This window comes from Prionailurus viverrinus, chromosome F1, assembly GCF_022837055.1.
Source record: "Prionailurus viverrinus isolate Anna chromosome F1, UM_Priviv_1.0, whole genome shotgun sequence".
NCBI lineage: Eukaryota > Metazoa > Chordata > Mammalia > Carnivora > Felidae > Prionailurus > Prionailurus viverrinus.
In genome coordinates this window covers 32,458,047-32,482,334 of record NC_062577.1, presented here as the reverse complement: position 1 = coordinate 32,482,334, position 24,288 = coordinate 32,458,047, and the positions used below count along the sequence as shown (strand labels likewise).

General features: G+C 48.8%; 1 protein-coding gene across 3 annotated transcripts; it reads right to left on the bottom strand.

Annotated features, from left to right (window-relative positions):
* Window positions 1-23,882, bottom strand: CD34 (CD34 molecule). 3 transcript variants are annotated; one of them, XM_047840590.1, is made up of 9 exons: window positions 23,680-23,877; window positions 21,634-21,702; window positions 13,649-13,831; window positions 12,717-12,970; window positions 11,603-11,683; window positions 3,003-3,153; window positions 2,715-2,767; window positions 2,232-2,396; window positions 1-1,521 (listed from the first exon to the last, which is right to left on the bottom strand). In XM_047840590.1, the coding sequence occupies exons 1-9, from the start codon at window positions 23,756-23,758 to the stop codon at window positions 1,336-1,338; spliced, it is 1,221 nt and encodes a 406-aa protein (XP_047696546.1). In that variant the 5' UTR covers window positions 23,759-23,877; the 3' UTR covers window positions 1-1,335. The 3 variants fall into 3 exon arrangements, with proteins under 3 accessions (XP_047696546.1, XP_047696547.1, XP_047696548.1); XM_047840592.1 differs by lacking the exon at window positions 1-1,521 and adding an exon at window positions 1,529-1,668 and having other exon boundaries at window positions 23,680-23,882; XM_047840591.1 differs by lacking the exon at window positions 21,634-21,702 and having other exon boundaries at window positions 23,680-23,878.
* Window positions 23,883-24,288: the final 406 nt, after the last annotated feature.

Genomic DNA, 24,288 nt, shown 5'->3' with positions numbered 1-24,288 from the left:
TGTGTCTCAGTATCACTTTAATTACAGTATTTACACACACCATTTTTTAATTCAGAAATAAAACCCACCCAATCTTCCTCTCTCTGGAAAATTCGATTTCCAACCGTCACTGAAACCAGGATCCCTGCTTACCCCTCTGGAAAAAAAAAAAAACTGAAAAATACAAATGAGAACCTGGGTCACCTACAGAGGAGGTGGCTTGTGGTGAAGGTTCTCTGGAGATGTCAAGGGGCCCTGACTACATGGAGGTGCAGAGCAGTGAGGGAATTGGAGTGAGGGAGACAGAGATCGAAAGGAGTCTGCTGGGAGACTGAGTCCACAGCTCAACCCAGGAGTCAGGGGGAGGAAGGAAGAAGCCATGGAGATCAGAGGATAAGGCCAGGACCTAGCCTCTGAGCAAGGCGCTTCCTCAGAGATGCACAAGTCAAGAGGCTGGGCTCAAAGTTCTGGTCCCATGATCCTGTCCACTCTGACCCACAGGGAGAAGCAGAGGCTCAAGACGAGGCTCCATGAGCCCCAGAGAGACAAGGACTGAGCCGTTCGCTCTCTCCCACTTGCCCCCACAGGAAGGAATGCATGGACCCATGTCCCCCTAACCCTGTCTCCCAAACACACACACAAGACGTTGTTCAAAACTTGGAGCCTCGTTCCAGGCTCAGCCAGAAAACGAAGCAGGCTTCTGTATGCAGATGTGGAGGGAGGTGTGGAGCTCAGGGGAAACCGGAAAGCATGAGGGAAGCCGTTGCCTGAATCCACAGTGCCTTGGCCAGGGCATAAGGGGGACGGTTTAGGATAACAAGTCTTTCTGGCTGCATCATTACAAGGGAGCAGGTGCACTGGGTTGCTTTGGTTTCCCTGATGTAGAGAAGACAGGTCTGAGGAAGAAACAGGAAAAGGCAAAGCCTCCTGGGAGGAAATTGTAGCCCAGAAAAGGCCCATGCTTCCCCTGGGAGTTCCTTTAATATGGCAGAGAGGAGGGAGAGGACAGAAGCCCACGTGTGAGTGATGCAAGATCATCACCTCCCACCCCCCAACCCTGGTAGCTTCTCTGCACTTTGGCCTCCCCTCCCCCCACACCTTTACTCAGAGTCGACCCGATTCTGGGCTTAGCGAGCTGAACATGTAAATGGCAGGGGTTATCTCCCCTCCACCAAGGTGGAGAGAACCCTTCGGCCCGGTGCAGTACCGGGCCCCAGGAACAGCCTCCGAGGATGTGTGCAGCAGGAAAGGGTAGAATGCAATCGATGGTGCCTCCAGCGTGGAGGCAGTGTGTGGTCAGATGCAAGGAGGGGCCCCTTCCCCAGACACTGCCCAGCCTTGCCCCACCCAGCCGAGTCACAATTCGGTATCAGCCACCACGTGTTGTCTTGCTGAATGGCCGTTTCTGGATGTGGCCTGGCCGGTCCCGTTCTCCTGAGCCCCTCGGTTCACACTGGCCTTTCCCTGAGCCTCAGGGGAGGCCCCAGGGCCTGAGCTATAGCCCTGGCCTCCACCGTTCTCCGTGTAATAAGGGTCTTCGCCCTAGACAGTGTATAAATAAAGGAGCATTATCTGGTAAGCAGGGGAGTGAGGCAGGGGTGGGGGGAGATGAGGTGGGAGGGAGAGAAGGGGGTTGCAGCTGCATGTGCAGACTCCTTTCTTCCTGAAGAGCAGTCAGGGTTCCAGCTCCTAGAGGAGAAAGGACAGAGGAGAGGCACAACACCGTGCCACCGCAGCTCCATAACCAGCTCCCGCCAGACACCAGGCAGTTCCCAGGATGGAATGCCCTCCCCAGAGTGGGTAGCAGGCCAGAAGCCAAGAGTCAAACCCCAGCCTTGTCCTCCCTCATCCAGAACACTCCAACAGTAGATTTTCCTTCCATAAGGGCCCTTCTGGTGAGCTAAGTGGCACCCACGGACATTTAATATACATGTCAATAAGTGTGATTGATTTAGCAGCCTGTTCTGGCATACCCAGCTGAACTATCCCAGGCAAAATCATAAACGGATGACATGAGCCATCTGCTGCCACAGTGAGCAGGTGGGCTGGCCCCAGTTAGTGCCTCCTTTCCAATCTGCTATATATTATTCAGACTTGTCCATGGACATGGTAATGTGCATTCTGCACGTCCATGTGTAAAAGCACGGAAGTACCTTTTCTGGTATGTCTCCTCCCCGCTCCAGGACATTTATGGACCTCCCCAGAAGACCACTATCTTCCTCATTTCCTTTGCCCTGGACCCCCAAACTGACCAGCCTTTCTCCTGTGGGGCTCCAACTGCGGCGCTTCATCAGGAAATAGCCAGTGGTGCCCAAGACAGCCAGTAGGATCCCTGAGGTGACCAGGGCAATCAGGGTCTTGCGGGAATAGACCTGGTGGCTCCCAACATCTTGTTCAGAGAAGGCTTTGATCCCAAGCTTGAAGGGAAGACAGAAAAGACAACCTGTCACTTGTGGGATGTGAGTTCTAGAAGAGAAGCCCAGCCCACGCTAGACCCAACAGCGGATGAACACAGGAAGTCTTGGACCTCAGGGATTTTTCTAAAAAGGACTTAAGACTGACATCTTTTAAAACCATAAAATTTTGGTTCAAGCTCAGACAGGTAAGGACTGTTGGAGAAGGACGGAGAAGTAGGAAGGACAAGTCTAGAAAAGATAAGTACTTTCTCTTCCACTCCAGTGACTCCCCTGACCCAATTTTCCCTTTGAGAATTCCCATCACCTTAGAGAACTTACCCTTTTCAGGTCAGGCTGGTGCTTTTTCAGAAGACGGAGCTTACTGGAAAGTTCTAGAATGAGAAACAGGGATTGCTGAATCTAGAAGCAGAAGAGTTCATCTTCCTGGGCCCTCCTGTGATGTTCTAGATGATGCTCTGATGCCCAGGGTGCTCCATCTCCCAAAGTCAGCCTGGCTCTTCTCCCCAGCACCTGTGCTCTTTGAGCTAAGATACCAGATTTCTACCCAGGATTGTCTAACCTCAGCCCCACTGCCTCCCTAGACCCCAAGACAGATGCACCCCTTACCTGTCCTGTTGGCCAAGAGCAGCAGCAGGCAGTGAGGCTTCGCTTCAGACTGGGCCAGGAGCAGGGAACACATGCCAGCCACAGTGTCAGCCTGCTCCTTCTCACACAGGACTTGAGTCAGTTCCTCTCCATTATCCTTCTTAAATTCCTCCTGGTAACATAGAGAGAAATGGGGAACAGAAGACGAAATTATTCATATACCCTGAGCTGCATCCAGAGTCTCAGGTAGTAATCCTGATGAAAGTCACACTATGACTCTCTAAACAAGAAGGATCCTTTCTTCCCAAAAAATGTAACTGGGGAAAAAAAAAATCCGGTGAACTACAGATGTGCCAAAACACAATAAGAAAAAAACTCAAAAATTTCCCCGTCCCGAAACATCTATCAGTGTCCTAGGTGGGGCTGTAAGAGGACCAGAGCAGAAATTCAGGAAACACTGTCTTATTTAAGGATTGCCCATGGACACATACACTATTTCAAATTAAATTCAAACAGCAAATATGAATAGTGTATTACTGATGGAGAGAAAATCCTTTGTTTCAAGATTATAAAAGCCCCAAGTGTTGGAGGAAAAGCCAAGGGAAGGGAGTAGAGAACAAGTCTATGGCTATAGACCCAGTGGGCCCTTCCGTCTTACCCCCCACTGGGACTCACGAGGAGCATGGTTGAAACTGAAATGGTGTTTTTGTCCAGTCTACCATCCCCCTTTCCCCACTAAAAGCATGGAAGCCAGTTTTACATGAGGTCCACAGATGGTTCCAGTTGCTGTCTGGTCCCTAGGACTCAGGAACTTGGCCCCAGGAGATAAGCTCTCATGATTCTTTGCCAGTTGAGTCCTGGGACAGAGATGAATTGGAAACACTGGCTGTGCCCTTCCAACACCCTGTTCTCACACCTCCCAGGATGTGTTCCAGCAGCTTCCAATCAGAGCGGCCTCCCCTGCACAGGAAAGGAACCGAAACCAAGACTCTCTCCTCTGTCCGGATGGCAGATGGTGAGGAGGAAATGCCTGAACGGCTCCGACAACTTTCCTGTTCGGGGAAAACTGCTGGGGCGTGTGAGGGGCATCCGAACTGAGCCTCCGTGGAGGAGACAGCTTCCTGTTTGTGGGGCAGGGCTGCTCCTTGTGGGCCTCCCAGCTTGGAAAGCAGCCTGGGTATTTTCCTACTGCTGTGGCCCACGGCAGGAAAACCCAGGATCCTTTGCTTCTGCACACGGCAAGGTCAGGGTTGGCCTCAGGCCCCAGCTTTCTTCTATCAGCTGGACTTGAAGGGAGCTGGGTGGAACTCAATGGGCTTGGAGGAGGCCAGAAGAGCAGGGCTAGCTAACCTTCAGGTCACAGAGACAGGAGTTCAGAGGTAGCCTCAGAAGCCCCTCAAGAACCAAGGGCACAGAAAAATGCATTCTCAGGCCACTGCTGCTTCAACTCTCAAGAAAAGGTCTCTAAAGGGGGCCTACTGGGTGGCTCAGTCGGTTAAGAGTCCGACTTCTGCTCAGGTCATGATCTCACAGTTTGTGAGTTTGAGCCCACGTTGGGCTCTGTGCTGACAGCTCAGAGCCTGGATCCTGCTTCGGATTCTGGGTCTCCCTCTCTCTTTGCCCTGCCCCCCACTCACACTCTGTCTCTCTCGTTCTCAAAAATAAATAAGCATTTAAAAAGCAAAGCAAAGAAAAGGTCTCTGAGGAAGTACTTGGATAGAGGTTCTGTCTCTGGAAAAATCTGGCTCTTGAAAACAGCATTTGCTGTGGGCATTCTGGATACCACTGGATATGATCAGCAGTGTCCTTCTCTAGGCCCCTTTCTCTTTGGGGAGCCTTACGTTGCTTCCCTGGGAGCACCCTCCCAAACACCATGCCTTCTGAATGAGGAGGAGGGAAGTCCCCGCCTGGACAACTCTGGCCTCCTGGAGCGTCTCTGGTTGAAATCTATCTCTCCTGAGAGAGGCAGAGGGACAGGGCTCCTGCACAATCTAAACAAACCACACAAAATGGCACATCCTCAACCTGCAGAGTCCTAAGAAGCTGCACCTCAACCATATTCAGCCCTTCTGACATTTACCAAGCCCTGAATGGAAGACACCGTGTGCAAATCTCTGCACATGTATCATGGCGGGGGGGGGGGGGGGGTAGCTATGAATTCCACATAGCCAAAGCTCTTAGTTTGCATGCATGGCAATGAAAACAAATGATGGTCACTATGTCTCAGGCACTGTTCCAAGTGCTTTACATATAGTGACTCATTTAGACCTTGTACAACCCTTCAAGATGGGTGTTATTATTCTCCCCATTTTAGAGATGAAGAAACTGAGGCACAAAGAGACAAGTGACAGAGCTAGTTACACGGTAAGTACCATGAGGAAGGTACAGCTAAAGTTCTATGGACATTCAAAGGAGGGTGAGCATACATCAGGTTGGGGTTATCAGAAACACCTCAAAGTAAGCCTTGAAGAATGGGGAGAATGTGTGCAGGGGAAGCTGGTCAGGAAAGGCCTTCAGATTGAGGGTGCCATTATGGGGAGCCCAAGTGTGTGAGAGCCTGTGGCCTTCACAGCCCTGCCTATACGAAAAGGAAGAACATGGCCCTCTTCCTTGGAAATCCCATCCTTCAAGACTCAACTCAAACCCCAGCTCCCCAGTGAGACTGGCCCTATCTCCCATAGACCCGGCATCAACCTTGCCTCTGCGATTGACTAGAGTCTTTGCAAGACATACAACTAGTCTGAGCGTGAGGTTCCTCAGTCGAAGACTGAGCTGTGACTAAAGCGGTGTTGTATAAAGAGCCCCCAACAAAGTGTGTGGAACCCAATGGGCACTCGACAAAGGGCAGCTGGTATTGTTACCATCAATGATAGTAATATACCATATACCGCAGCCCTTAGGACCCACACTTCGGTGTCTGATCATCTTCTGCCTTACTGTCATTGCCATTTCTCCCTGACTAGACAGTACGACTCCTTAATGGGGAGAATGGGCGTACGTTACATAATTTTGAACCCAGACGACACTAAACGTAGCACCAAACAAACAGAAGAACCCAGCGAATTGTTGTTCAGCTTAAAGTTCCAACTGGTCTGGCTTCCACGCAGGGTCCCTCCACCCTTCGCTTAGTTTCTTGGACTAAATTCAAGGGAATAACAGTGGCCAGCCTCCCACTCTGGAATCCAACAGCATCAGTGAATTGTGTTTGAGCCTGGAGAGAGGAGCAGGTGGATCCTGAACAAAGCACAATGCTTCTCCGGACGCTTGAAATAAACATCCTCCCCCCAGAGAGGCTGTGGGCAGATATCATGGGAGAGTGGGCAGGAGGAAGCCACAGACAGCCATTTTGCTCATGAGAATCAGATTTGTTAGCCCCTAACCACATCTGCTCACACATGTTGCTTTGCAAAAATAATAACTACAATGATAAAACCATCTAACCTTTCTAGAGCAGCATTCTCCAACTTTGCCAAGACTCTTAACATGTTAAGGAAGCATGTTCATTAAGCACTTGGAGTAGGGAGAGAGGGACAGGTATTTTTCCAAATCATCCTTAAGATTTTTTCCCAATGTGGGGCGCCTGGGGGGCTCAGTGAGTTGAGCCTCAGACTCTTGATTTTCGCTCGGGTCAGGATCTCAAGTTTCGTGAGTTTGAGCCAGCTTTGGGCTCTGACCTGACAGCCAAGTCTGCTTGGGATTCTCTCTATTCTTCTCTCCCCGCCCCTCCCCCGCTCACGCTCTCCCTCTCTCAAAATAAATTTTTTTAAATGTTTGTTTATTTTTGAGAGAGAGACAGGCAGGCAGACAGAGTGTGAATGGGGGAGGGGTAGGCAGAGAGGGTGACACAGAATCCGAAGCAGGCTCCAGGCTCCAAACTGTCAGCACAGAGCCTGATGGTGGGGCTCGAACGCACAAAACACGAGATCATGATCTGAGGAGAAGCCGGATGCTTGACCAGCTGAGCCACCCAGGTGCCCCTCAGGATAAATTTTAAGAAATGGAAAAAAAAATTTTTTTCCTAATGATGAGATTTTTAGGATCAATTTTCATTCTCTCTCCCTCCCTCCCTCTCTTTCTCATTTTATCTATTTTGGTGTGACCTTGATGTGGCAGGTAAAACCCTGTTTTCATTTAGAGACTGGAGTGAAGGACTCTGCTACAAGTCACTCCACCGGTGAGCAGCTGACCACGAGCGAGGAGTAAGACTGTCTCCAGATCTCAGGCTCTCACCAGGAGACACATGGTCTTCATCTGTCCTCCATCTGTAAGTTATTTTTTCTGCATGGAAACTGACCTTTAGTGTTTGGGCAGAGGGCAAGGAAGGCGTGGGCTGGGGGATATGATCTGGAGGCTGGAAGCAGCCTGCCTTAGATGAAGTCAATACGACAGAATAAGGGCGATGAGAGCTAGCTGAGGAAATACGACCTCTGCATGTAAACACATGTGGCTCTAAAGAAAGGTAGTTCTAAAAAACAAACTAGTGGGCAAAGGGCTTGAATAGAGATTCCTCCAAAGAGGATACGCAAAGGCCAATAAGCACATGAAAAGATGCTCGGCATCACTAATCACTAGGAAATGCCGATCCACAGTACGATGAGCTATCACCTCATGCCCATTAGGGTGGTTACTATCAGAAAAACCCAGAACATAGCTAATGCCGGTGAGAATGTGGACATGTCAGAACCTGTGCCCTGTGGGTTGCAAAATGGTGCCGCTGCTATGGAAACCAGTATGGCGGGTCTTCGAAAATTTAAAAATAGATTTGCCATATAATCCAGCAATTCCACTTCCGGGTATGTGCCCCCCCGCCCCCAAAATGAAATCAGAGTGTTAAAGAGGTATTTGTACACCCATGTTGATAACAGCATCAGTCCCAACAGCAGAAGATGGAAGCGACCCAGTGTTCGTTGGTGGATGAAGGGATAAGCATAATGCGGTATAGACGTGATTCAGCCTTAAAAAGGAAGGAAATCCTGACACATGTTACAACATGGATGAACCTCGAGGACATTATGCTCCGTGATATAAGCCAGTCACACAAAGAGAAATACCGTATGATTCCACTCCTATGAGGTACCTGGAGTAGTCTGATCACAGAGGCAGAAAGTAGAAGGGTAGTTGCCAGGGGCGAGGAGGTGGGGGGAATGGGAAGTTGTTTCATGGGTGTAGAGTTTCAGTTCTGGAAGATGAAAAGACTTCGGGAGACTGCACAACAATGCGAACGTTCTTAATACCACCGAACTATATGCGGACTTATACATGGTTAAGATGGTCCATTTCATGTTATGTGTCTTTTACCACCATTAAAAAATTTCTTGGTGTATTTCCCTGGATAAATGGGGGGACAGCATAAGAGAATAAAGTAACCTCACATTGTGGAAACGATTTGGGAACCCATAACCACAAAAACTAAATTACCCTGACACTGCAGCCGAGAGAATGAAAGTCAGACTCAGAGTGACGGGTCCTGCAAATGAGGGCTCTAAGACGGAGTAGCAGGTGCTTGAGAAGAGGGTAGGGGTTGCCCTCCCCCCCACCCAGGCTGATAGGGGTGATTTCTGCCTAGAGGTGAAGGAGGGGGAGCAAAAGGAGAGTAGTTGAGAAATGAATGCCTGCAGGATGCAGGTACAGAAGACAGGCGGAATAATCCACACAGTGGGAGCTGAAAGGTTGGATACTCAGTACGTCCGAGTGCAGAGTGAGTGTCTGGATAGCTGAGAACATGCACACGTATTTCCGTTACGGGAGTACACGGGAGGCAGGAGCATGCCGACATTGCACAAGTACTCAAGGACATAATGTTAGGGGAATTCAAATCCTTCATGCTTCCCCTTAGGGTGTGAGTAGGGCTTGAGTTTCCCACGGTTCGAACCAGTCCCTTAAGGCCCTCTGACACCGGGGGCAAATGCAACCTAAGGAAAACTAGGAGGCACCACGCCACTCACTCACGGCCTTGGGAACAGATTGATGATCAAATAAGCACGCAGTAGGACTCAAGGGAAAGGAATCTGAAACACAATCCGGAGCTTTGGCTAGAGATTCTGAACAAGGATGGCTGCCCGGGGGGGAAATTACTTTGGGGAGACTTAGGAGGCACTGCTGCTTGGGGACTAGGGAGGAGGAACCCTCAGGAAGAGAGGGGGGATCAACGGTGACAGAGGGGCCAGGGAAAAGTAGCACGACCAAGGGGTCACCAGAGAGTTGATTCACCGTGAACGGTGCAGAGGCCTTCTTTAGCATAGTGGAGGGACTGCTGTCTTTGCACGTCCCTGCTCACAGATGCTCCCCAGATCTCAGACGAGAGAGCAGACCTTCTCAGCTGTGGCATGAATGACGAGACAGTAAAGACCACAGAGAGAAAGCAACCACAGTAAGAGGAGTTATTTCTGGAGTAGCGGTCAGTTTCCGGCACTTGTCTTGTATGATGACCCTAGTTAAATGTGAGCCTTGAAGGGCAATGGACAGACACTTAGATTGCCCTGCAATTGGCTCTAAATCAGTGGCACGCAGAAGCAGCATTTTGGCACAGACCAGCGTGATACACAGGAAAATAAGTGCTTCACCAGGATATTACTAAAAAAAAAAAAAAAAGTCGTTTTTTAAGCTATGATTAACAAAGGGTTTGGCGATGTTTTTTTTAATAAGGAGAGTTGAAAACAGGTATCAGAAACACACAGAGTATTACTTGTACTTTGTATGTTCATGTTTAAGTTGACTAGTCTGCAAATTGCACTTAGTTGTTCTATTGTGTGAGCCTCTGTCTTTGCAATTCCTGTATTACTTGTACATTGTATATTCATGTTTAAGTTCACTATTTTGCATCGTGCACTTATCCTATTGTGCGAACTTACGTCTTTGCAATTCCCATTGTTTTTAGAAGTCCTGGGCTAAAAAAAGACCTTAGGCAAAATTCTAAAAGATCTGTGAGTCAGAATGACCCAACTGATAATCACAGGTACGATATGGGCAGTCAGAATGGACAAAATAAATAACCGAATGCCCTCTACAGACTATAGGCTACCCATGTGCGTGTGTACATGTCACACGTCACACATATAGTTCCCTTAAATGGATTCCCAACTTATAAGGAAATGTTTTTTCCTACAAGTGAATAGGAAGAGTCCTGTCATTCCATTCTTCGTCGAGGAAACTGTAACTGTCAGGAAATTGGGTTTACTGAAACAAAGCAAGGACGTCTGCTATCAACATTCAAAGTTAACGCCGAGCTGTATGGTCTAACCAATGCAATAAGATGTGAAACTTAAACCAGGCATTAACTACTAAAAAGGAGGAGAAAAACAATGTATGGTGGCAGACAACATGAGAGCTTGCCTTGAAACCAAAAAAGAATCAAGTAAAGAGGTCTTGAAATTAACAAGTAAGTTAAAGAAAATGGCTAAACCTAAGATAAATTTTCAAAACTTTCAATATATGTTGGGAACGTATATTGAAAAGTTGGAAGTTTTCAACTTTATAATATACCAGCAATGATCGATTAGAATATTTAATGGGAAATCTGTGTTATAAATAAACTTTAAAAGTCCATAAAGCCTACCAGACAAACAAACAAACAAACAAACTAGCTTTTAGTTTTGAAAAGCTAAAAAGATAATATGCTGAATGATACAAGAGAAGACCAGAAAAATAGAGAGAGACTTTAGAGCAGTTCCAATGAAAATGTTAACATTTCTTTTTTTTTTTTTTTTTTTCAACGTTTATTTATTTTTGGGACAGAGAGAGACAGAGCATGAATGGGGGAGGGGCAGAGAGAGAGGGAGACACAGAATCAGAAACAGGCTCCAGGCTCCGAGCCATCAGCCCAGAGCCTGACGCGGGGCTCGAACTCACGGACCGCAAGATCGTGACCTGGCTGAAGTCGGATGCTTAACCGACTGCGCCACCCAGGCGCCCCAACATTTCTTTTTTTAATGTTGACAAGATGTTTCTAAAGTTTTTCTAAAAGAACAGACAAAAAAAATAAACTTTTTATGGTGTAGTGAGCCAAGACCTGCATGGCTGGATATTAAAGAGTACTATAATATAAAAGTAGAATAATTTTAAAAAACTTAAGATAGGCAAAAAATGACAAACTGAACAAAATATCTCTGTAGAATATGCCCTGGGACAAATACAAATTTAATACAAGCTAAAAAACAGCATTCCAGTCAACAAAGGGGATCATTCGATAAACAATGTGAGGAAAGACGGTCATATGGAAAATGTGGCATTACAGCACAAAAGAATTCTAAACGGATTAAAGAGTTATATGTAAATAATAAGCAAACTGGCACTTCAGGTCACTAGTGTGTATTTCACTAAGGACTTTCTTAACATGAAAGCAAACTTAAGTCTGACATGTATATATTAAATGTACTACAGAGGAGGGGAAAAAGTGAACTCAATTTAAAAAAAAATTGTCCTTGCCTTCTTTGCCCGCCAGATGGGGCCTCTTACTCCCTAAACCCAAAGCTCTGTATTTGAAAGCGCCTAACCAACTAAGTTCTCCCCACCCCCACCGAAGTCTGGTCCAGTCCAAGAGGGCTTAAGGATGTTCGGAAGGGATTGTGGGAGAAGAGGGAGGAGGAAAGGATAGGGGTGAGGTGGAGGGGAGTTTGACTTACACAGCTGGAGGTCTCATTTAGCTCTAGGCAGATACCTTGGGTCAATTTCACTTCTTTGACTCGGGAACATTTGATTTCTCCCTGTAGTAAAACAAAAACAAAGTAAATAAGCCAGTATCTTTGCCCCTCATTTTTACCCCCACCTCTTGTCCCGTTTGATTTCTGTGGGGGTACTCTCTTAAGAGGTTTTAGGAAAAAGGAAATTTAAAAATGGCAGGGGACTAGATGTATAAATTGGTGTTACTCTCTTCCTCCTTCTTACACCCATCCCCATCAGATAATCAAAACTTTTGTTACCAGCCTGGGCTTGCCAACAAGTAGCTATTTGCAATCTTGGTAAACATGAGCTTGGCTGGTGCGGAAATGGAAGAGGGGACGAAATTTACCCATTGGGGCTGTTCTCCCTGCCGTGGATCATACACATGCAGTGAGGCCATACAAGCACTAAGGTAATGGGGGTGGCCAGGCTGAGCCTGGTGACACTCATTTTCCTCCTGGTCCCCAGGGCTCTCCAGATTCCTATTCTGGTTCCTTTAAAAACAGAAACCAGGCAGGTCCCTTGAGCCTGCCCCCAGGCACCACGCACCCTCAGATTTTCTACCCTTCCTGCCCCAAACTGTTGACAGCCACAGACCCCAAGTCTGAGCTCACCATCCTTGGTCTGCCCAGTTCTCCACTGCTTCTCTATACCTGACATACCACCAAACTCTCTCATCTACAGGAAATGGTGGTGGTCCTAAACATTGTTTGCAAGTTGCCCCATTAAATAGAGGATGGTTTCCAAATACGCTCAAATGGAAATGGTGCCCGGGTCAAAGCCGAGACCAAGAGGTACTAGAAAGAACCACAGCCGACTGCATGGACCCCCAAGAATCCCCCTTTACTTTCAACTCCCTAGAAATGAAATACCCACAGCATATGTCAGCGACCTGTCTCCACTCCTCCCTTCCCCTTTCTATCTTTGCCAGCAATATTTAAGCTGCATATTTTCCATGTTAATTCTTACATGACCCAAATCTGACTGGCTGGGATGAGGAGAGGTTGAGGGGAGGAGAGGGTTTGCATACATACGAAGCGAGGGGGCAATCTGCCACTTTTGGCCCAATTCACCTACCTTGATGGTACTTGGGGTGGGAGAAAATGATGCATTAGGCTCAGTGGAGGATGTCACACTGATGGTGCTGTTATATGGGGGATCGGAAACATTTCCGGGGAGCATGCTGGGCTTCAAAGTCATGTCTGAAGTTGAAAAGTTGGTTGTGGTGGAAAACGCTGTGACAGTTAAAGAGGTCTGTGGCTGGACAGAAGAGTTCCCCATTCCAGGCACTGGGGTGATCTCAGAGGTAGAAGTGAAGTTGACTGTAGTCTCTGAAATAGACCAAAACACATGTTTTGCATGCACATGTTTTCATACACACACACACACACACACACACACACACACACACACACACCCCTACACACATCTCAGTTCACTGTCTTGAATTAAAACTTGACAGATAACGATACTGACCTGGACTTCAAACCAGAAAAGGGAATCGGAGGGGTTAAGAGTTACTTCATATCCTAACCCCTACCAAACTCATTTCAAGCCAGCTACTGGAACCATGGCTATCACTGAGAATGTATGAGAGGTGCTTTCAGGATTCTGATGCTGAACTGGAATCTGGTTCACCCCGAAGAAGTCAAAAACCAGTGTGAACCTGTACATACTTTCTTTCACTTAGAAGAGATCAGAGATGTCTAGGGAGTCCTCATCTGATTCTTATTTTATCACTAAGCTGAACTCAGCATGAAAACAGGGTACAAGGAGAGTTACTGGTCAGGATCAGCAGCCAAAGTGTTGGCCTGAGAAAGCCATCACTACAGGAATTGTCAGGAGTCTACCTCAGGGCACCCTAAACATGATGCACAAACCATGCTTCGCAGGACTTGTATGTTTCCATCTGCGGGGGAAGGCAGGGCTAAGGGAGGTCTGCAGGCATCCTAATGCTTTACCCAAGCACCAGCCACATCCTTCTGGGGCCCGAGACAAACACTTTTTACCTGAGATGGCTGTTGCGGTCCCATTGTGGTCTTGAGAGACAGGGTATGGCATGGTAATTCCAAGAGGACTTAGTGTGGTGGCTTCCTGGCTGGACACATTTGCGGAAACAGTTGAACTTGTATGTGAGGTGGCTGACTCTGTGGTAACAGTGGTCCTGGTTTGTGTATTTGTGAACCCAGAGGCTATCGAGAAACAAGGAGGAAAAGTCAGAACCTAAATCATCCTGGAGACTTAGGACATCATGACATCAAGACTATCCTCCTGGACAGGAGAATTTCTCACTACTAGATTTTCCCTAAGAAGATAAGGAAGGAAAAGCTTGTACGCATCAAGTGTCCAGTATAGTACCATTTGCAGGAGGGAAAAGTTGCAAACAGCTAAATGAATTTCAATGGGATAAATGCTGTATGCGCTTAACGTACCAGAATTATTACAAATAAAGAAATATAAAAAAACTAAAGCCACAGGAGAATATGAGGCAATGTTTAGAACATGTATAATAAAATATTAAAATATCAAGTTATATCTGAGTAAATATTGCAAAGATCTAAAGTATGGGGGAAGATTTCCTTTTTAACGTATCTGTCTCTCTTTCTGTCACCCTCCAGCCGTTCCATTCATATACTCTGGGAATAGCCACTAGATTCATCTCTATTCAATCCCCTTAAAAATCTTCTATCTGTCCAAGACTCCCCCATTCCCAAACTCTAGTCTTTCCCTCATGGCCTGCAAACCCATCCTCCTTGCCTTTTGTTGAGAAACTCAGTAAGTGACCCCACGATTTCTTTTAAGAACCTCTGACCAGTGGGTGCTCTAGAGAACTTAAGGCCTGGTTTCTCATCAAATGTAGGAAGATAGCTTAGTTCTGCCTTTTCCAATAACTATGTAGTTTAATGTGCGTGTGTGCGTGTGCGTGTGTGTGTGTGTGTGTGTGTGTGTTTACCAACCTCTAAAGTGAGGGTCTTTCCTTACCTGGATTGTTTTGGGAGAATTAATGACAAATAACTTAAATTGATATAGTATAATATTCCTGGATTGAATTATTCTCTGATGATCTTCATGAGGGTCCTTGTCCTTCTGTGTTTCCTGGGGGTACCTATCAATGACATCCTTACATCCAGAAAGGAGAAACTTCCCTGAACGTTAGAGTCTGTATTCTATTCCTCCTCCTACTCTGCCCTGCTCCCAACCATGAGGCGTCCATGGGGCCAACAGAGATGTACCCTCTCGTCTAGATCCTACACTGGGGACCAGATACTCCTAGAAATTCTTGCCCAAATGCCTCTTTTCTCACTTGAGAATCCTCATGGGACCTTTTCTCCCAGTCCATCCTTCTGAGGGTGAACCGCAGTACCAGGGTATGGACCTCCAAGGCACAAGGGTGGCCAAGAGGTGGCAGTTTCAGGGAGAAGGTATACACATGAAGCATGCGGATGGTGTGTCCCTTGCATGCATGCAAGATCCCCTACAGTGAGCCAGGGTTGGGGGTAAAAAGAAGAGAAGCGGGACAGGAGGGAGCCAAGGGCCATCTCTTCCTGCTCAGCCACACGGTGGCACTGAATTCTGAGACTGAGAGGGTCCCAAATTCAAACCTGGCCTTCCAGGTGGCCATTAGGTATGTTTTTCAAGGTAAGGGGATAGAGGACATTTCATTTATAAGCTCACAGGCCTGATTGTAACTTTGAAGTATTTAGACATATGGTATGAGGGCCTCTATTCCATTCTTGGCTTGGGCCCCATAAATGCTATAGGATCGACTTGGTACCCAGAGCTCAGCACCCACAGTACCACCCTCAAGGAAAGGCCCCTGAGGATCCCAGGCCACCCTAAAGCTTGTCTTTCAATTTTCCTGATTGAGATCTACAGCTGTAATTTTGGGAGGTCTCCAGGTAAATGGCAATGTAGAGTGACAACTCTTCTTTCCCTCAGCATCAAGAGGGAAGTTAGGCATTAGTTTCAATGCTTCCCCTAAAAGCAGTGACAAGTCTCACTGTCCCACATCTGCCTCCCTTCCCACCTGCTGCAAGTAGATGGATATAAATGGTGAATACAACAATCATATCTTGACATTACGTGCATGGGAGCAGGAGGATGAAATGATAGTACCACCTGCATTTTAGAGATAAGAGCCTGAATCACGCAAGGTTTTGGCCAAGAGGGGAGGCCGTAGTTCAGGGCAGGGAACACTGGGGCCACTGAGGTTTAGCTGACTCTTGAGTAGAAGTAGCAAGAAGGTCAGAGAGTCGAAACTGCTAAGAACCAGGATGCATCCTCCGCACCTCTGGAGAGAAAAGGATGGGCTCCTACCTGGGTTAGGCAGGAGGTGGGCTTATCAAAATGAAATAGGTGGGAAAGCAGATCCAGTCTTCCCCGGGCCCTTAGACGGGACCCGCTCAGCAATCCGCCCCTAAGCTATGAACTCACCACAGGGGGCGGGTGGCGGGAGCAGGCGGATACTGACCTGAAGGATCATCCTCCCCAGGTACCTTTCCAAGGCACCACTGGAACTCCCCGTTGACATCATTCTTCCTGCCCACCCTTTCCTCTTCTTCCTTCCAACACATCAGTTCCTGGGAATCCTATCTGGCTCAGGCTGACCCAGCCCTTTGCGCTTTCCAAAGAAAGCTGTGCCTGACTGAGGTGATGTCATGCTTTTGAAGCCCCTCCCCAGGGCCTCCTTCACCCAGACAAACAGTTTTGAACTCTTCCAGATGTGAGCAGAGACCTGCTGCTAGCTCGGAGGGCGGAGGGCCTGTGCCAGAGAAGTGAAGCGACTCTGGACCCAGGCCAGCTACCGACCCGCTGGGGTCCGGCTCCCAGCTGCCGCAGCCACCTCCCACCCACCACCGGGCCAAACGCTGAGGAGCAGGTAGCACGATCCACCTGCCAAGAAAATGAAACCCCAACCTCAGATGCATGGCCCTGAGCCCGCTGTGAGCAAGGAAGCCTCTGAGACCCTGGAGAAACAGGTCAAAGAGGGAGGGCAGAAAGGCAAGGCTAGGTGACGGGATACGTGAGGGGGTGTAGAGCGAGGGAACAAGGTGGTGGAAGACCTGGAGACCAATCCAACCTGGGTGCTGTGGTGTAGGGACTAGCAGGCAGGAAGTGTCTTAATTTCACAGTCTCTAGGGCTCCCTTTCTGGAGCTCCCACGAAAAGACTGCGCCTTGGAGGAATAACATTTATAAGAATCAAGACCGACCATGTGTCTCTGTCTATCCTAGCTTCTCGCCCCCATCCAAGGCATTAAACTATCAAATGCTGACCTTTCTTGGTCTGATTCTGTTCTCCAACTCTGTAAGGGAGCAATCGCGGCTTCCCAGTTCGATTCTAGGAGACGATCAACGAAACCTCCACTCCATTCCGTTCTAGACTGGAGCCTTCCAGACAAACAGCCGTTAGCCCCAACCCAACAGGGCGTTTACAGTACAATTTAAAATTGAACAAAAGGCCATCTTATGTTGTTTACCTTCCACCCTACCTTTATTAACTGTGTCCCCCTAAGTACCCTATGTGACTCTAGATATCCTATTTGATCCTAACTCATGAGCTTGGGGCAAAGGGAAGAGACAAGATGTCAGAAAGTTAGCGGAATAAGGATAAGAAGCCAAAAACGCCAAACAGAGGTCACAGAATTCATGGAGTAAAAGTTTTGCATTTAACTTACAGGTACTTATTCAGAGGCAATTATTCTTGTTTTACACCAAGTTCTAACAAGCTTGGTTATCTGATATCCTAGTTAAAGCTAAAAATTGGAGACTCTTAGAAGCAAACATCAAGGAGAAACGACAGTTTAAAAAAGAAGAAACAGATAAATGAAAAACAGACATGAGTATTAAAGCCCACACTGGTCATGGGATGCCTGCCTGGGTGGCTCAGTCGGTTGAGCACCAGACTTCGGCTCAGGTCATGATCTCCCGGTTCGTGGGTTCGAGCCCCGCATCAGGCTCTGTGCTGACAGCTCGGAGCCTGGAGCCTGCTTCAGATTCTGTGTCTCCCTCTCTCTCTGCCCCTTCTCAGCTCACTTTCTCTTTCAAAAGAATAAATAAATGTGAAAAAACACACACACTGGTCTGGAATCACTTACAGTAGGAGGAAATAAATATATACACCTTAGTAAGCATTAACAAAGTCACTGAGCTGCACCATAACTAAATTATTTTCATGATCCATCTGAGTCATGAAAGTTAAAGTCCTATTTCTGAGGGGTACACGGAGTAAAGCAAAGGCATAATGTAATACATGTTTAAGAGATTCCTACCTACAATTAGTAAATTGGAGAATCTTTTCATCCTGAAAGAGGGCTTACAAATCCTCAGAGATCCAGAACGCTCTGCTACCTAAATAGCTAAATGCCTATGCTCTCCTATGCTCAGTCTTGCTTTCCAAAGACCCCCTTAGGTTTAGTTGTGGTTTTTTTGCTTTTTCTTTTTTGTGTTTTTGTTTTTGTTTTTTGTTTTTTCTTGTTTTTTTGTTTTTTTCTTTTTTCTTTTTTTTTTTTGCTGGTATTGTTTCCTGATCTCCTCCTGGCCAGCTAGCCCCGTTCCACCATTCCTTTCCAATTCTGGTGCCCTGCCTGAGAGGAGTTTCTTCGAGAAAATCTTGGGTGTCTCAGCCCACAGGGATACAGTAGCAGGAAGAAGAAGCCTACGGGACTCTGCTGGGAACCCACAGCCCATGTTTCTGAGAAGAGAAGGAAACCTCAGAAGAAAGAGCTTGGGCTCTGCAGTCAGACCATGTTCAGAGGCTTCTCTACCATGTTCTAGCTGTGAGGGCTTGGGGGGAAGCTTCTTCAACTCTCTAAACGTTCCCTATAAAATGGGAATAAAAATATTCCCTAACTCCTAGTTGTTTTGAGGAATAAAGGAGATAAGAAGCATAAAGCAGTTAGCCTGTCTGGTAAACACTCAAGAAACAGCAGTTATCTTTAGTATAGGGCCCCCTTCCTTCTGCTTCTCAGAGACCCTGAGACACGTCTCTCCACCACTTATCTGGCACAAAATCATAAACTCTGTTTCCTGAGTATAGGTCTTGTCACCTCAGTTACGTTATAAATTTCTTTAGTGCCGGAAACATCTCTGATACTCGTTTGTTTTCTCAGGGTGCTTAGCACAATCCTCTGAGTTCAGAAAAAGCACTTAGATTGAATGGCGACCATGTCAGCCATGTTCACACCAACCACATCTATGTAGCGTGGTCTCCTTCAATGCCGTATTTTAGGAGGGAGTTTGTTAAATTAGGGAGTGCCCGTGCAAGGATAGCCAGAATTAGGAGAGCTCTAGAAACCAAGTCATATGGTTGAGGGCCAGGAGTTATTTCATCTAGATCAGGGGTCTGCAAATAGCTGGCGGACCAAATCCACCCGCGGGCTGTCTGTTGTACGGCCAGGGAGCTAAGAAGGGCTTTTACATGCTTAAAGTGTTGTATAATTAAACAGAGTAGAATATGCCTAAGAGACTACATATGGCTTCCAGAGTCTAAAATATTTCCTATGTGGCTCTTGACACAAAAAGTTTGCTAACCTCTGATCCAGAAAAGAAGAATTTGGGGAGGGAGAATAAGTAACTTTCTTCAAGATTCATTTCATGCATGTATTCATTCGTATTGGTCATAAGCACCCATGACGTGCAAAGGACCATGCACAGAAGAAAAGAAGATTCTTTCCTGAGGCTTGGGGTTAAGGTCATTACAATTTCAATAAATCCCTGTCCTCAAGGAGCTTATAATCTAGTGGGGCCAGAAAGATCGTTAAGGATTGTCTTGAAGAAGGATCATATTAATTCCATGGTAGTTTAAAGAAGAGAATTAGATTAGAAGCCACTGAAGATTAGCCAATTCTAATTAAGAATAGAAGTTAATGATCAGATGATTCAAGAAAGCTAATTTCATTGTAACACAAAGTAAGGCTTAAAATGGGGGGGGGGGTTACTATTATGTTTTTTAATGGAATGAACTACTCTGGGAGGTGGTGAGCCACCCATCTTCTCCGGGAACATTTAGGAAGCATCCTTGTTACAGGTCTCCCCGAGTCTGGGCATCTTGGACCAGAATAAAGAACTGGGCTGATGCCTTCCTATGGTTTAGTGGCTCACTGAGACGTGAGCGTAAACCAAGCGTCTGTGGCCTGAGTGAACAGCGGACTCTGACTTCTCTTTAATATTCAAATACCTTGTCTTGGACCCCATCGACTTACCACGGAAGCCTGGTCTCCTGAGCTTTCTCTGGGGGCCCACTTTTCTCCCAGTCACCTCTTCCTTCATTCCCCTAATCGCCACTGACTCCCTTTCTGCAACTCTGTGCCTCCCTGTGCTCAGGCACTGTGGTTCTGCTTCACCGTAGGCCAGCCGAGGACTTGTTCCTTTATTCCCCGCAAAGCACACTAACACCAGGCGGGCGTGTGTTTATCAAAGGTTTGAGAGCACGGAGCCAGATTACAGCCCAGCCCGGAAGAGACAACGGCATAAGCCTGAAATTCCAGACATTACTGTGCTAAGCACGCATGCCACACCGTAAGGAGTTTCTCCTCGCTGGGTCTTTTCCACCCTCAGGCACCACTGCCTCTCTGATGGTCCAGGCACCTCCCTTCCTCTCTCTCTACTCCTTCTGGGCTCTGCATTCCCTCAGCCGGTGTCTCTCGGGCCCATCAAACACAAAGTTCCGATGTATTCTACCATGCTCAGCAATGAACCTCCTGTCTGCCCCTGCACCTCCAAGGCCCGTCCAGGGGTCCAGGTTACTTTCACCCAGAGACTCGTTAAGGCATTTTCTGCAACGACAGAACTCACTACCTAGAGATGCCATCCCACTAAAAGGTACCAGCCGTGGGTTCTTTGGGGTCTCTCCCCGCCAAACCAGGAAGAAGCAGACGAAGCCAACTAAGCCCAAAGGCCTTTTCTTTTACATCCAAAGGGAAGCGATTGGTCCCCGGGGTGGGCCCCAGAGTGCAGGTGCTAAGAAGTCCACCTTGGCCCGTCCCCCGTTCATTGGCCTCTCACTCTCCCAAGACGCACGCATCTTTCTCCTTAGCAAAGTCAGGGGCCGTGGAGACTAAAAATTGTAGATAATGTGTTTTTATTTCGTAGCTGAGGAGGGAAGAGAATGTTCTCATTAGAGAAGTCAAGACCCAGACAAATAGGAAATTCTGCCCTGGCAACTTGGAGCATTTTCTTTTGGAGGGTGGTGTTTTTGTTCTTGTTTCCACACCTTCACCTTCTGAATTCTCCACACTCGGGGGCCATTTAAGTTAGATCAGGCAAAGTCAAGGAGAGAGGGAGGCCAGGCCTCCCGAGGGTGGAGCCGAATAGCCATCCAGCCCTGAAAGTGAGCCCAGGCCCTCCTGCCCAGGGTCTAAAGGAAATCAGGCAGTGAGACCATATGGAGTGGAATTTGTTCCTACTTTTTTATTTGTTTTTGTAAGACTCTGCGCCCGAGTTTATCTGCTGCAGCTTGGCACTCCTTGCCCCGAGCTTTTGGAGACAAAGACTCAAAGTAGGAAGAACAGGAGGACAAGTGAACAAGGAGGCCCAGGAGGTGGAGCTAAAGGGATAAGAAAAAGATGCCCAGAAGTGTTTTATCCGTCAAACGGGAAGGCCGTGGAAGACTCGCATTTGCAAAGGTTGTGCCAGCTGGACTGGCCCGACGAGGGGGACCACTGGGGACCACTGAATTAGTCAGAGGTCCCCAAGGCTGCTCCTCGTCGGTCGCTATATGGCAGAGAGTCAAAGGGTGGAGTCCTCTCTCCTCTGGAAAATATCTGATAAAATTCTTTTCCCTTTTCTTTTTTCCCCTCTTACACGTAGCCCCAGACAGGATATGGGTGTGGGGTCAGCATGCACGACGGAAGAAGAGGAATGTGAAGGGGCGGGCCTTGGGGGGGGGTGTCCTTACAGAGGGAGGAAGGAGATAGGCCATGGAGGGCTTGGAGGGGACAGATACCCGGAGGCCCACAAATGGGGCTTCCTAATAACCTGAAAGGCTTCTCTTACCTGTTGGTGGCAGGGGAGTGCTACCTGGCGACTCACTCTGACTCTGGTCGCCCCCCAAAGCAGCTTCATCTGCAACAAAAAGAGTCTACTTTTGGTCGGACGGCTGTGCCCATCTTTACGCCAACTTCTCACAGAGCACAGAAAGACCTTCCCAGAACAAAGCCCTCTGTCAGTGTACATGATGAGAAGACCCCCGGTGCCCTAAAGTTTGCAATAATCGCACGGAACTCCTGCAAATGTCCCTCTGTCAGCGTTTCAAGGTACAGTCACTCACTCATCCATCCCTCAATGTAGACCAGGACAGAAAATGACTCCCAGTGTTAAAGAAAGAAACAAACCCTAGAAAGTTCTCAGGCAAGACGAAAGGCTACACATTGGCTCAAGTAGTCTGGCAAGATTGAGAGTCGGGACCCATGTCCCAGCTGTCACCCCCAAAGCTGAGACAGTGAGATTCTCGGCATATCTGCCCCAGATTTTGCAGGAGTTAAGTCGCTCCCCCCACCCCCTGCTACGAGCCAAGGCGAGACTGAGACTGGCCAGCTGAGGAAATAAAAAAAGGGTGGGCCTCACTCGGCCCAGGACCAGGTCATCACGAGCTGTGTAAAGGAGAGTGAAGCATCTGATCGGCTGTTGATCGGCTCCACTGTGTTATGAGGGTGCCGTCTAGCACCCAGGGGAGTTCCCCTATCCTAGTGTTTCCGCATTGAAGTGACAGCTTTTTCTCTGCCCCAGAGGGCAGGTCTGGGGCTGCCGAACTGGTCAACTCAGAGCCTAACTTTGAGCTTTCCCAGGCCCGGAGTCTCTCTCCAACTGGGTGGGCCCAACGCAGGACAGCAGAGGACACTGAGAGCAAAGGAGTCCCTGGCAGGCCCAGGTCACTCTGTGGGGCCATAGTGGGTGGCCTGTAGGATGAGTACGTTTAGGGAACTGGGGGCCCTAGAGGGCTGGAAGCAGAATCTTGAGCAAAAAGGAGAACAGCTTACAATGTTTAAAACCCTCTAAAGGCAATGAGAAGAGATAGAGAATGCTCTCCCCAAATGAAAGCAATTAAGAATAAATACTTACTGTCTATGATTTCTTTACCAAAGTGAGAGCAAGATCCTAAGAAGTAGGAGCAAGTGTGGGTGAGCGGAAGGGTGTCCATGAGCCTGCTGACATATTCCCTAGTTCTAGAACTTGGAGGGGGAAGAGGAAGAATGCCTCCAAGTGTAACAGGTTGGAGTTGGTGCGGGGGGGGGGGGGGGGGGGGGGGAAGGGGGGGGCGATGGGGAGATGGAGGCAGGGCGCACAACAGACCCCATCCGCTGCCACCTTCTCTCCAGGGGAGTGGGTGTGGGTGTGGGAAGAGGGAGTTGTAATTTAGCTTTCAGATCTTAAATGCAAGCATTCTTTCCCGGACTGTTGTTCATTCCACACCCCCTGGTCACCTCACTCAGCCTGCCTCCGGCGCCTCCTGGGCTTTGGAGCTGGGGCCTTGTCCCAGGTTGGCCTCGCTCCCATCCTTAAATTTCGGGCTCGCCCAGTGCCGGTGGTGGTGGTGGTGGTGGTGGTGGTGGTCGGTGGGCGCCTGCACTCTCTTCCCAGCACCCGCTCCGGCCTGGGCTTTCTCAATCAACCCCCAGGCGCAAAACTTTTCCTGCTTCTGTCCTCCCCTCTCCTGGCTCTGGCTCCAACTTTGCGCTCCGGACCTTTGGCCACAGCCTCTGGCATCTTCGAAGCGCTGTACTTTAGAGACAATGCGAACCAGTCGCACTGTTCCACTACCGGGAAGCTCAGAGAGCTCCGCCCGGTTTACACCTGGGCTGGTTGACACTCGCGGCGCGGTCGCCCGCCCTGCCTCCCCGTCCACCCCAGCGCTTCCCGGGTGGTGCGCCGGTCCCAGGGGGGCCCCGGTCCCACCAGAGCCAGGAGCCGCCGTGGGCGCGGGGCGTGGGTTGGGGCAGCTGGGGGGGGGGGTCCCTTCCCTGCGCGCCCCCGGGCTCTGCGCGCTCGGCTCCGGGAGAGCGGGGACCCTCCCCGCCGCCCGGGCGCGCGGCCGGTACTCACGCAGCAGACTGAGCAGGCAGAGGGCGGTCCAGCCCCGCGGCATCCCGCGCCCCGCGCGCGCGCCCCTGCCGACCAGCATCCTTCCCGCGCCGCTCCGCAGAGATGCGCACAGCCCGAGACGCGCTCGGCCCGCGGGACGCGCTGCCCCCGCCCTCCGCCCGGGAGCGGGGTGGGCGATCGGGCTTTTTCCCCTCCCCTCCCTCTATATTCCTGGCAAGGCCGGCCCCTCTCCTTGGCCGCCACAACCGTGAGCTTCCCCACTTGGTCCCACAGGCGGAGGACGTTAGCAGGGGCTGGGGTTGCCGCCGTGGAGGCCAAAAAAGGTGGAGGTTTGTGCGGGCCCCAGATACTTGTTCAACTTTATATAGAGGCCCCGTCTTACTCCTTCAAGCTCGACTTCCACTCGACTTTTAACCCCTTTGTGTCAGCCTGGCCGGTGGCGGGGGGCAAGTTTCCCCTGACTTCTGTGTGCTTGTGTGTGCGTGTGCGTGTGTGTGCGCGCGCGCGCCTGTGTGTGTGTTTTCTTTCCTTTTTGTTTTCCTTTATTTTTAACTTTTGAGCCGAGAACCATCTTGCCAAAAGGACTCTACTGTGAGGACCCTAGTTTAC